We start from the raw sequence: 12,671 nt of genomic DNA, 5'->3' as shown, positions 1-12,671 counted from the left end.
CTCAGGGCAACCATACCTCTCCGAGATTTATCTATCCTGGGCCAAATTTATTTGAGAGTCTTTAAAAAAAATTAGAAGAGGCATTTCACGAGGCCATTTGTTTCAGGCAGTCTGAATTACAAACTAAAATCAAGCAATGGATTGAGAACTGTAGCACAGGAGCGAACCTGGGTGGGGAGACTAGCCCCAGGCCAGCATTTCTCAACATGTGGTCTGTAGACCTCCTGCATCAGAATCCCCTGACTTGCTAGTTCAAAATGCAGATTCTGAGGTTCCACCTCAACACCAACTAATTAAACTCTCTGAGAGTGGACCCAGGGGAAAATTTTTTTTTAAAAAGTCATTCTAAGTGGTTTTTATATCCCCTAATGCTCTTAAAGTGTGGTTCCTGGAACAGCTGCATGAGCATCACGAGGGAACTTGTTACAAATACAAATTCTCAGGTCCTACCCTGGGTGTTCTGAAGCAGAAATTCTGAGGGTGGGACCCAGGAATCTGCGTTTTAATACGTCCTCCAGGTGACACTGACACATGCTAAAATTTGAAAACCACTACCTCAGGCACAAAGAGCAGCCTCCATATAAGAACTATGTGAAATAGTGAAGTATCAGGGATTAGTATGTGACGTACAGGCTATAATCCAGAGCAATTCTCTTGCCTTGACAACAGGCCCTCTAGGGGACTAATTTCCAGGAGGAGAACAGTTGGGACCTGTGATGGGCTTGATATTCTTCAGAAAGGACATAGTTTGTTACATCTTTATTCAGAGAGTATCTGGTGTCCTTGAAGCGTTAACCAATTGCGTCCTTTTCAGGTGATATCACCTGAAAAAGGTGATGCTGACATTTGACCATGAAGTGACCTTCTTCCATTCTGAGGGCCCTTGTTCTCCATCCTCTACAAATGCCTAAATTGCTCATTTAGTCACTGTTGTATCCTGTTAAAGTGCTGGCACCTGGGAACATATAGAGATGAGCCTCAGAGACAGAAAGCCCTGAGATTAACTAAAGAAAGGGGTTTGTTTTTTAGAACGTTGCAGCTGACATGCACCTCAGAGTCTTTCCAGAACTCTATGTACAAAAATGCAATCTCCAGGAAGTAGAATTGTGCGTTGACATTTAGGTTGGGTTTATAGCTAGCTACTGCACAATTAAAAATGCCAGCTTCATTAAGTACAGCCATGAGGTACCTTATTCATTCTTGGCGATGCATTCACTTATTAAATAAATATTTATTAGATGCATATCATGCACCGGGCACTGTGCTAGGCATATCCGTTAGTGCCCATGACTGTCTGGTCCGGCATCGGACTGCCTTCATTAAATCCTGACTCCACCACTTAACTAGCTGTGAGGCCTTGAGCAAGTTACTTAATCCTTCACAGCTCAGTTTCATCTCTGAAAAAAAAAAAAAAAAAAGCGGCGGGGGTGGAGGCAGATAATGATACTACCTACCTTTCACAACTGTTATGAGGATTGAATGGGTTAATACTTTTAAAGAACCTTAGAGCCACAGGAAATTGTCATTAAGTGTTCGCAGTAAGTAAAAACAGTATTAATACGAAGAAAAAAAGCATAGATCTGGTAAGTTCTGTTCTAGACAACAACTGCTTTGCAGAAACTGCTTCCAGAATAGGATCCATCCCCTAGTGTGGACTGCAATCTGCTTTACCCCTCCAATTATTATTGGAGAAGGCACATTTTATTGGCTTTTGAACCAGACTTAGATAATGAACTTTCCAAAAACAGCAAACTAACCAACAACATCCCACGGTTCCTCCTCCCTTTACACCTAAAATGTAAAGAAACATCTTGCTTCATCCTTTACCAGCCTTTGTGCCATTCTTCAGGGCCAGAGGAACTGGGCTCTAGGCATTACACAGTTGTTTCCTTCTCAGAGTCAAACGCCACTGCCATCCCCACACAAGTTGTGGCGTTTAAGTAGCTAAAATTCTGGGGGAGCAGCCCTGGGCCTGGGGAGGCAGGCTCTGAACTCCAGCCAGGGCAGGGCGTCCAAAAACACCTCTGGCAGCGTTCCCCGCGGGTAATGCTCACCACTCCGCCGTCTCTTTGGTTTTCAAATGTAACTTGGCAAAAGACTTACTGTGGTAATAAGGAGGCCTGAAGGTCTTATCAGCAACTCCCCATCGCGGTGGGAAGATGACAAAATCAGCGATGGCCACTCCGGGGCGGACAGACTTGGCAGTCAATACCGTGAAAATGGATGGGTCCTGTGAAAGAAAGGACAAGGAAAGCCTGAAGACACGAGGAAAGGGAGGTGACTGGACAATGACACACGTCACCCACGCATGAAGGGGTTTTTGAGTGAAACTGTGATTTCTGATCAAACCACAGGCCAGGCTAAGAAGTCTGGTCTTGTCATCGAGGTGTAGTAATCACTCATCTGACTTTCCCCTCTTGCTGTGCTTGAAGCAAAATGAATTAACACCAGCTAAGGAGATTCTGAGCAGCTTTTTCACCCTGCTGAGCCCTGATTTCTTGTAAGTACTACCCTGTGGGTCTGACAACAAGCAGTGCATGCCCCCCAACCTCAGGTCAGAGTGACCAGAGCTGGGATGTGCTGCAGGGAGCTCTTGGCAGAAGGGGTGCTCAGAGTAAGGTGGAAATAGAAATAAAATAATATCCAAGGGTTGGTATAGATGTAGGATGTGCATCCCTTTGGAGGAATCACAGAGATTCCAGATGGTATCCTCATTGCTTTCTTACCCTTGTTTGACTCTCAGGTCTAAAATGCATCACTCGTCTGGGTGGTGGTAGTGTAGAGCGGAATAGGTGGGGGGACAATATTATGATTTATCAAGAACTTTAGAATCTTTCGGTGGAAAGACTGAGATTCAACTTAATGGCAATCAATGATCACGTTTGCTTTCAGATGCCACATGAGGGTCTGGGGTTCAAAGATGATTGAGCACTACTCCTTGCCCTTTAGCGTCATTAGTGGTGGTGGTGTGTGTGTGTGAGGGGGACTGAAGGAATAATAAAACAAGTGCATGAATAATGAATCACAGCAAGGTGCCAAGGGCAATCTAGCTTTACAAATAGAGAGCCAAGGGGGTACAGAGTGCCTATCTCTACTGAGAGGATCAGGGAAGGCTTCAAAGAGGAGGTGACATTTGAAGTAGGACCTGAAGAATAAAAGGAGAAAGAAAGAAAAAGAGAGGGAAGGAGGAAGGAAGGAAGGAAGGAAGGAAGGTAGGAAGGGAAGGAAAGGAAGGAAAAGGCAAAAAGGCATTTTCAGCACAGAAAACAGGAAAGATCAAAATGCACAGAGATTTTGTTAAGAGGCAAGAAAGCTAAAGCCCAGAGTGCACTGGCAAAAGGGAGAGGGGCAAGAGGCGGTACTGGGAAATGAGCCCAGGGCCAGATGGCGAAGACCATCAGATACCATGCTTCAGAGCTCAGACTTAATCCTAAACCACAGGGAGCCTGCAAAGGTTTTCTAATGCTGTGATAGAATGATCAGGTCTGAATTTTGGGAAAACAACTATAGCAGCAGTACAGAGGAGATTGGGCATGTGTAAATGCAAGTCAAAAAACGCTTTATGCTGTGAAAATGAACACTTCTTCATCTGTCATGAGAAATGATCTGAAACTGTTAAAGAAAAGGTAGCGAAGCTCAAATAAAGCTCTATCAGTGTCTCAGGATCCTTTTTCTTGCTGCTTTGGGCATGATGCCTCATTTTCTTTTCCCTTTTGATTTTATTAAGTGTGGCTGCTCTTCAGAAGGGTAGTTTTGGGCCCCTAGAGGTAAGCTGAACTGGCTCAGAGTAAGCTTTCTGTCTCTGGTTCTCTGGCTTCTGCCCTAATTACCCCTCCAGCTTGTGGGTTAAGTTAATCTATTATGCAAAGTGAACTTTCCCCCAGGATCTCAGAAGTAGCACTTTATCAAGAATGTGGGGCCTTGGGGGCCTGCACTGTGGGCTGGGGACCTATTTGTAGTCCCGTGATTGACTGAAAAATATGACCGAATTCATAATCTAGAATTTCTTTGGTTTAAATTCAAGTACGGAACATTATGAGTAACTTTAGAAAAGGGCTGTCTGTTCCATCATGGCTAAAAAGAGCCGGGCGTGGAGGCACTGGAGTGGGCAGTCAGAGCAAGCAGACTCTTGGTATTTATGAGCAGGACAGAGAACTTTCCAAATCCAGAAATGTTCCTTCCTCACCACTCCATCACTAACATTAGCACTGGTTTTCTTTTGGGGATATATTTTCCAGGAAGAAACCAAGTTTTTAGCCATGTAGGAGAGTTCCTGTGAATACTCTGCAGAGAACTGAGCTGTATTGCAGGGTGAGTGCTGAGCGTCTAGCCTGGATCGCCCTCTAGCTATGTTATTTACTCCTTCACTGAAGCCTTGCAGCAGATGATTCAAATTCCTGTCAGCACAATGACAAATGACTAAATCTCGGGCTTCCAAGGGTGACACTGGTAGTGTTAAATCTGTGAATGTCAGGGGTCTACTGTGGACCCCTCCCACCTACGGGTGTCCTCTCCCCGGGGCCCCTCCGTGGGCCAGACTTACTGCGTGGTCAAAGGCCACTGAGTTGATGACCATGAAGTTCTCCAAGTTGTACTTGTAGGGCGTGTAATTCCCATGCCAGGCCACAACATTGAACGGGGAGACATCCTGATTAACAACAACAAAAAAAAAAAAAGGCAGGAAAGGGTGATTTTAGCATGTAATGCTTTTGTAGCTATGATTCCTCGGTTCGTACTTGGCATTACTGTCTCTTTTTTGATTTGATTCTGTTCTCATCATTTAATAATACCATCTTTGGGAAAAATATCACCCTGAATCATCTTGTGGTTGCTTCACATTCTCTTAAACCGTCCTCACTACGCCGCTAACCCTAGTCTTCCCGTTCATAAGCTGCAGCTGCTTCTGATCACATGTGCAGCACAAGCACAGCACATGCTCCAAGCAGCAGTGCCTTTTCAACAATTTTAACACAGTTGTGAGAATCTGTGGATGCCAGCAATTCTTTGACAATCTGGGCCACCGTCTGGGTTTCCCAGTGCTGAGGGCAGGCACTTGGCTGTGACTGCTCTCCAGCTAACTGCTGCCCAGAGGAGATTCTGGTATGTTCAGTGCCTGGGTTGGTGAGTGCAGGAAGGCTAGAAGGTCTCTAAGAGTTCCAGCCCCAGGGACTTGAGATTTCAGAGCAATCCTAAGGTGATGCTTCTTGGGTCTGCCCTGGGGTAAGAGAGGATCAGTGCTCTGTTATAGGAAGGTAGTTAGGCTAGGGAGTCCAGGTGATATAGTCCATGTAGGTCAGCCTCCCAGGGCACAGATCATGGCAGAGATGGGAGAATGGATCAGTGGGGGCTCACACAGAGAATAACCTGCACAGAGTCCATTTGGAAAGTGGAAACCCATGGAGCTGCTGGCTACCTCTAGAATGGTGATCCTCTATCAAATGTATGTCAAATATAATACAGGGAATAGTCATTTAAAAATGAACGTGGATGGCACAATTTCGTTCCTTTTTATGGCTGAGTAGTATTCCATTGTATATATGTACCACATCTTCTTTATCGCCATTTGCAGAGACGTGGATGGACCTAGAGACTATCATACAGAGTGAAGTAAGTCAGAAAGAGGAAAACAAATATCGTATATTAACACATATATGTGGAATTTAGAACAATGGTACAGATGAACCTATTTGCAAAGCAGAAATAGAGACACAGAGGTAGAGAACAAACATATGAACACCAAGGGGTGGGGGGTGGGATGGACTGGGAGATTGGGATTGACGTATGTACACTACTGTGTACGAAGTAGATGGCTGGTGAGTGCCTACTGTATAGCACAGGAAAAAAAAATGAATGTGATTTCCACACTGCATCCCCAGAGGTCATCATTTTTTGCCAGGCTGGAGTAGTGGCTCAGCACCTGCATTTTAAACAAGCTATCCTGAGAATTTCTGATACAAATGGTCTCTGAACCACATTTTAAGAAATCCTGATCCAGAGAATATAAGGGTGACTATGTGTCAATGAGGGTGACAATGAACCCTCAAGAGTTAATTTTAAATGCCAAACTAGTTGGCCTCTGCTGGTTAGCATACCTTCTAGATGCTGTCCAAAGAAAATAACAATGCCCTAGCAAAATATAAGCAATAAGTTAAATGGGCAAAAATAAAGCAAATGAATAATGGTAAACAGAAGAGATATTTGGATTATTTTTACTGTATGTTTACTTTATTCTACTATATTATATATCCAGTATATGAAGTAATAATGTATTATATTATAGATTATATATTGTTATTTTTATTATTATCTATGCCTTTGCTTATCTCCTGAGTTTACCAGGCTGGTGCTATAAACGAAGTCAAACTAAATGAGTTCTGCTTGTTTTCTATCAATCATTGCTTGTATTTGAAAATATGGTGACCATTGTTGAATATAAGTCTTAGACGAACTGCTATTAACTCATTTCCCTTTTCAGAACACATTGCCCTGCCTGTATATTATGTTTCCCCCACCATTTATAGAGACCTAGATATTGCGGGGTTTTTATTGCTTGATAAATAGAAAGAGGATGCATGCCCTTTGGAGTCAGAAAGATATGGGTTTGAATGCTGATTCTGTCATTTACTGTGACATTTGGTAAGTTATCACCACCTGGCCTGTTTTCATGACTACAAATAAGGCAAGTAGCACCTTATTTGTAGTATCTTAGTGATGTGGTAAAGATGAAATAATATATGTAAATACTTAATACTAGCCTTGGCAATCAGAAGGTGCTTAATAACTATTCATTCGTTCCCCTGCCTACAAACCCGCTTACTTTACCTGTTTGGCAGCAAACAGCTTGCCCTGGTATTTATTAATCACAGTGTAACCACCTGGCACTTGGTGATCTTCATACCAGGCAACAGGTATCAAGAAATCACGAGGATTGGCCAAGCCATTGGCTCCTAGAACAAATGACCCAAAAGTCTTTTAGACACTTCTGAAATCACATAGGAAAGATGCCCACTGTTGCACAAAGAGAAAGGGCTTTCTTCCACGTCAAAAGCTACTCCACAATTTGCTTTCATTGTTCAAAGGCTCATTGGAATCCCAGTCTGGTGACTTTTAAGGAGGACCCAAGGAATTTGGTCAGTAAAAAATCATGAAAATATCATCATCATCATCACCAGCATTACGTCCTAAAGTTGTAGAGTGAATATGGTTTATAAACATTTTACATGCATTATCTCATCACTACAGGGGAGGGAAGGGGAGGAGAGGAAGAAACTAGAAAAGAGGAAAGGGAAGATATGATAGAATACTAGATCTTTTTTTCCAAGAAAACTCTGATGACTCTAGAACTCATCTACAGTCCTTGAGAAAGAAAAGGTTACATACTGTAGCCCCAGGCGTGCCTCTGTTCCTCAGACAGAACTCAGAATCAACCCAAACCTGAAAAACTGCTCTGCAGCTTGACAATCTGTCTGCCACTGAGAGAGACAGTATTTGGGACTTGCCTGCTTACCTTTGTTTTGTGAATGTTCCCTCCAGAGAGAAAAAAATAAATCAAAAGACCAAAAATGAAAAACGTAAGTACAAAAACATAATTTAACTCCAAAAGGAGAGACCTGGGGAGTGTTTTATCATTTCCAGCTCCTGGGGTTTAAAAAAAAAATATGTCCCCAGCTGGTTAGTAAATTATATATATTTTCCAGAGGGTACGTGTTCCATGGAACCCGGAGGCTCTGCTGGCTCTGGAGCAGCAGGAAGCCAGAGCAAAGTGGGAAGAGAGGGTGGAGAGCAGGATAACAGATGGCCCACCATGGCTCCACTGCCTCTCTGCTGCCTCTCACCTTCCTCTGACTATTTGGATCCCCCAGGGGAGTGACCAGAAGGCACATGCTGGCCTGTCCCTGGTTTGCTCTAAAAAAATCTGTTGACAAGGAAAGGGAAGAGCTGGGGGCTGTGGCCACCACCTTCAGCAAACATGCCAAAGATGGATCCAAGGGCCAATTTTCCCAATCACTCCTTTCACTCCCAGAGACGTTTTGAGAACAACCCCTCCTACTGCCTTCACTTCTCTCCTGCTCTCCTGTCTCCAGCTTGCCAGAAGAACTGGGGGTGGGGGACCTTGGTTCACTTTTGGAAGTTTTAATCTGCCTCATGGAGGCTGTGGTTTCTAGCTCCTTCACAGGACTGAGTGAGGTACGCTTTTTGACCCTCAAGTGTGTAGATTTTTTGGAGGATGCTCAGTAGGAATGTGAGGGTCATAGACTGTATGTCTTTCAGTCCGTTTCCCCTTTCCATAGCCACATAGCCCCTACCATTGTTATGGCTTTTCCCATTTTATTGTCTACACACAAGCCTCTCATTTAAGAACATGATCTTCCTTCTATCCACAAAACCCATTCCCACTTGTACACTTTTTCTTAAGCTGATCTCTTTCCTCTTTATTTTCCCTCAACTTTCCGTCAAGGATTAGTCAAATCTTATCTTTTCTATGAAGCTGTTCCTGGAGACTTGGCCTACAGTAACCCAGACTTCTACATCTTCTAGGGTATACTGTGTATAACCTGAAATCTATTACATATTGTTTTGCTCTCCAATGGTCTGTATACTATTCTAGAGAGAGATTTACCATGGGCTGGCTTGGATCGTTTTCTGTTATGCATGTATGTGATGGGAAGAAGCTTGTTCTACCCTTAATGTGGTTCCTGTCATTACACTCAGCACAACATGGGAGCCGAGACAAGCTGATGGACTGGTGCACTGACCAGTTAATTAATGAAGCTGTCATCTCATCAGATGGGTCAGCTATGCCATCTGGAGCCCCTGAACTTAGAGGTCTGAAATAAGAAGTCTGCGATTGCTCAGGGAGCTCTAATATGTTCTGAAATTCCCAACTATACTTGGGAAGAAGTTGTCTAGAGAGGAAAGTTGAAGTTTGAGTGAGATAAAGAGGGGAGATGGATGTTTAACTTTCATGCAATTATCTGTGTCCTATATTTCAAGTCAGGCTTAGAAGCTTGCATTGAAGATTTACCAATTGGTCCCAGGTCAGGCAACTCAAAGTGGACGCCGTAGACCTCCAGGATGTAGCCCCTGGTCTCCTCGAAGACATCTATGCTGAACCGCATTCCTCTCTGGAACAGAAGTAAACACTGGTGTGCTCTCCCAAATTATACCTGTAGTTATAAAGAAGCTGCCCAAGAGCCATAGCCAGCCTCACTTGCACAAGTAATTCTGTAGCCTGTTGAACTATGTTGGAGAGGTGACCAGCTCAAAGAGGAGGTAGAAAGAAAAACTTAACCTCTAATCACATCTGTGACCCAAACCAATTCTAGTCTACTCTCTCACTGGGTTCATAGATAACAGTGCCCTGATTTAGCCAAATTTTAAAGAAATCCATCTTCACTGCTTTCCACCCCCACCAGGGCCTTATCCAGAGTGTGTATAAATATTTAGGAAAGTGAATTGACAATGTTCTTTGCTTTGTGATTGTGTGCTATTTTAAAACAAAGTAGGGGGCTTCCCTGGTGGTGCAGTGGTTAAGAATCGCCTGCCAATGCAGGGGACATGGGTTTGAGCCCCGGTCTGGGAAGATCCCACATGCTGCAGAGCAACTAAGCCCGTGCGCCACAACTACTGAGCCTGTGCTCTAGAGCCCATGAGCCACAACTACTGAGCCTGCATGCCACAACTACTGAGCCCGCGTGCCACAGCTACTGAAGCCCGTGTGCCTAGAGCCTGTCCTCTGCAACAAGAGAAGCCACCGCAGTGAGAAGCCCTTGCATCACAACGAAGAGTAGCTCCTGCTCGCCACAACTAGAGAAAGCCTGCGTGCAGCAACGAAGACCCAACACAGCCAAAATAACTAACTAAGTAACTAACTAAATAAATAAAATAAGTTTGAAAAAAAAATAAAACAAAGTAGGCACACAAGTCTAGTTACCCTTCTGCACAGGGAGCCTTCTGTATAACTTAAACTCCCTCCCCATTGCCCAGACATGACAGAGAATTTTAGAGTTGGAAATAGCAGCAGTTGCAACATCAGATTGCTCCCAAATTAGGGAGAAGCGGGGAGGAGAGGGGGGACACATCACCAACCTGAATGACGCATATCTCGTTGGGCTGAACAAGCATCTTGCCAAACTCGGTGTAAATGAGAAGTTTCCCTTTCTGGGGAACTAACAAAAAAGACAGGGTGGCAGTGAGTAGCTCTTTTCATGCGAGAATGACTTCATGAAGAGTAAAAGGCTTAAGGGCTGCATTTGCTTTTTCATTCCAAATGAAAAGTACTTTATTGAGTTTTATGGGGGAATATGACAGAATTGACAACTTAGGTTAGCTATTTTACTGTCTAGAAAAACATGAATGGAAAAATTGATTCTGCTTTTTTCTTCTTTTCTTTGGTTGCCAGGTAAGGAGCTTGTATTTGCACAATTCTGTGGCTTGACCAGAAAGAGCAGCAGAAATAGGATGGAAAAAGACCCATTTCTGATAGTTCCAGCAGGATGCTGGCATTTGCATGTCTACTGTCTACATCAAAATGTTCACTCCAGAATATCAGTACTAAAACCATCGAAAAAGAATGGGAAGACCAGAGAAATCCCTACTAGACTTTCCATCTTGATGGTCTCATGAAAATTTGTATTTATATTGCAGATATCAATGACAGATGGTCTTTTCTTGGGTGAGTTTGAAGGCAAATAGAGTTATCTTAACAAGTTAATCAAATGTTGGTATTACTCTTCATTTCTTTTCAGCTGCCCAGATCTCCCAGATCAGAAAGGCCCAGAAGAAACGAGCAAAGGCAGGGAGACCAGGAAATAGAGTAGGGGCTTGGGGGTACACAAAGAATCTTTTCCAGACCTCCAATTGCCTTTACACCTCAGTCTGTAGACTGCACTAAGTAAGACAGATTGAAAGGAAAGTCATATGCATACAATTAAAAAGTAGCTTATGACTAGGGATCAATTACCAATGAAAGGGTCTGAAATCTTCAAAACTTACCAATCAAGAAGTCTCCGTCTGAACTGTAAAAGCATCTGAAACATATAGAATAATTCCTATGATTTTCAGTTTTAACACTGTCCAGGCAAATTAATTCACTGCACAAATTATTGCTCAGTACCTGGTATGTGCCAGGCTTAGTGCTGGGTGTAAAATGATGAGCAAAATGACCCCATCTCTGCCCTCATGGAGCCTTAGAGTCTAGTAGGAAGTCAGACAGCAATCCAACAATTACAGAACCATATCATCATAAACTGTAATGGCACTGTGAATGTGATGTTCAGGGGACTGAAAGAATAATGAACCTGATCTAGTCTGAGGAGGCAGCCAAGGCTTCCCTGAAGGGGGAATGTTTGACCTGAGATCTGAAGAAATCATCTAGGCGAGGGCTTGGGGATGGGATGGGGGTGGGGTGGGGAGAACATTCCAGGCAGAAGGAACAGCACAGGCGCCTGCTCTGAGGCAGGAAGGCACATGGCAGGTAGAAAGAACTGAATGAAGGCTAATGTAGCTCAGGTAGACAGAGAGGAGGAACCTGATATGATGCTGGACTCCAAGGGACATCTCCAGTGCCTTGTCACAGGGCCGTGATCTTGGCCCTGATTCATGGCTCAGAGAAGTTAAATGACTTGTCCTAGGTTGCTCAGCCAGGAAGAATGGATTGAGCTTTGGACACAACAGTCTGGTTCCAAAGGTAGTGTGCAAAACTGCTATGATATTCTGCTTCCCAAAGAAAAGGCAAAAATGACTTTTATGTAAGTGTTTCTGATTAAAAAAAATCTAATATGTAAGTTCTTTTATTTAGGATCTTTAAACTTACGCAAAGTTATTAGCTGAAGCAAAAGTCTGCCACCAACAGGTAGCCCTAATGGCTGCTCATATAGTATGACTTTGGACTCAAGAACAGCCCTGGGGAACCTTAGAAGTTAAGGATATTCTGACTCAAACCTGATTAAAGTCAAGGTTTGAGTCAGAATACTTAGACTACTCCTGCTTTCAGTGCCCCATTGTCCCTCTTCTATTTGCATTGTTATGTGACATTCTTATTTATGCCACAGGAGTCAGTCAAGATAGAAATGCTCATTTATTGTCATTATTTTAAAATGTATACCAAGATTGCTCTGGGGTAAAAAAAAAAAAAAGTAACAAAAACAACAAACCAGCCTTCACCCTCTTGCCAGTAGCTCTTGGGGAAGGGGGCTCTCGTGCCATAGCTCTGAGCCACTTACCTGTTGCCCATGGAGGTGTTGCAGAGGAAAATGTGGACAGCAAGCCCATTGTTAGACCTGATGTCTCCAGCTCCACACAAGGTATGCAGGCCCTGGGAGAGACCCGCACGAGAGGGAAAGGTGAATGAGGCCAGCCCTCCCGCTGGTCCCTGAGAGTCATGAGGCAAATTCTACTAGGATCTTCCCTTTGGGACCAGGCTGCCTCTGGGGAACCGGAATTTACTGACTTATGTTTTTTAGATGGTGGCTCACCCTCATTGCCAGGCATGGCCCTAGATCTGGATGGTCTTAATGGCTCCATCAGAGTTGACCTTACAGAGCATCAATTCATTACTTGGCATTTTATCAGTTTGGTGCTTAAGATCAACCTGAAGGAGAGTTTCCTTTGGAGGTAAAATCAGGCATCTAGGAGGCTTGGGGAGGAAAGTTGCAGCATTAAGGACCAAT

The 12,671-nt window shown here is 43.7% G+C and overlaps 1 protein-coding gene across 1 annotated transcript in view; it reads right to left on the bottom strand.

The window, feature by feature from the left end:
• The window catches only part of HGD (homogentisate 1,2-dioxygenase), a 45,048-nt gene that overhangs the window by 6,028 nt on the left and 26,349 nt on the right, over nucleotides 1-12,671 (bottom strand). Inside the window, exons 6-12 of the mRNA XM_059922144.1 lie at nucleotides 12,225-12,316; nucleotides 10,996-11,030; nucleotides 10,090-10,169; nucleotides 9,026-9,125; nucleotides 6,823-6,947; nucleotides 4,544-4,648; nucleotides 2,104-2,230 (exon numbers count right to left, since the gene is read on the bottom strand). Coding sequence (XP_059778127.1) covers nucleotides 2,104-2,230; nucleotides 4,544-4,648; nucleotides 6,823-6,947; nucleotides 9,026-9,125; nucleotides 10,090-10,169; nucleotides 10,996-11,030; nucleotides 12,225-12,316 — 664 coding nt within the window. The remainder of the gene's footprint in view (nucleotides 1-2,103; nucleotides 2,231-4,543; nucleotides 4,649-6,822; nucleotides 6,948-9,025; nucleotides 9,126-10,089; nucleotides 10,170-10,995; nucleotides 11,031-12,224; nucleotides 12,317-12,671) is intronic.

This window comes from Balaenoptera ricei, chromosome 4, assembly GCF_028023285.1.
Source record: "Balaenoptera ricei isolate mBalRic1 chromosome 4, mBalRic1.hap2, whole genome shotgun sequence".
In the NCBI taxonomy this organism is placed as follows: Eukaryota; Metazoa; Chordata; class Mammalia; order Artiodactyla; family Balaenopteridae; genus Balaenoptera; species Balaenoptera ricei.
Note: the sequence above shows the minus strand (reverse complement) of the source record. Positions and strands in the feature narration are given on the sequence as shown.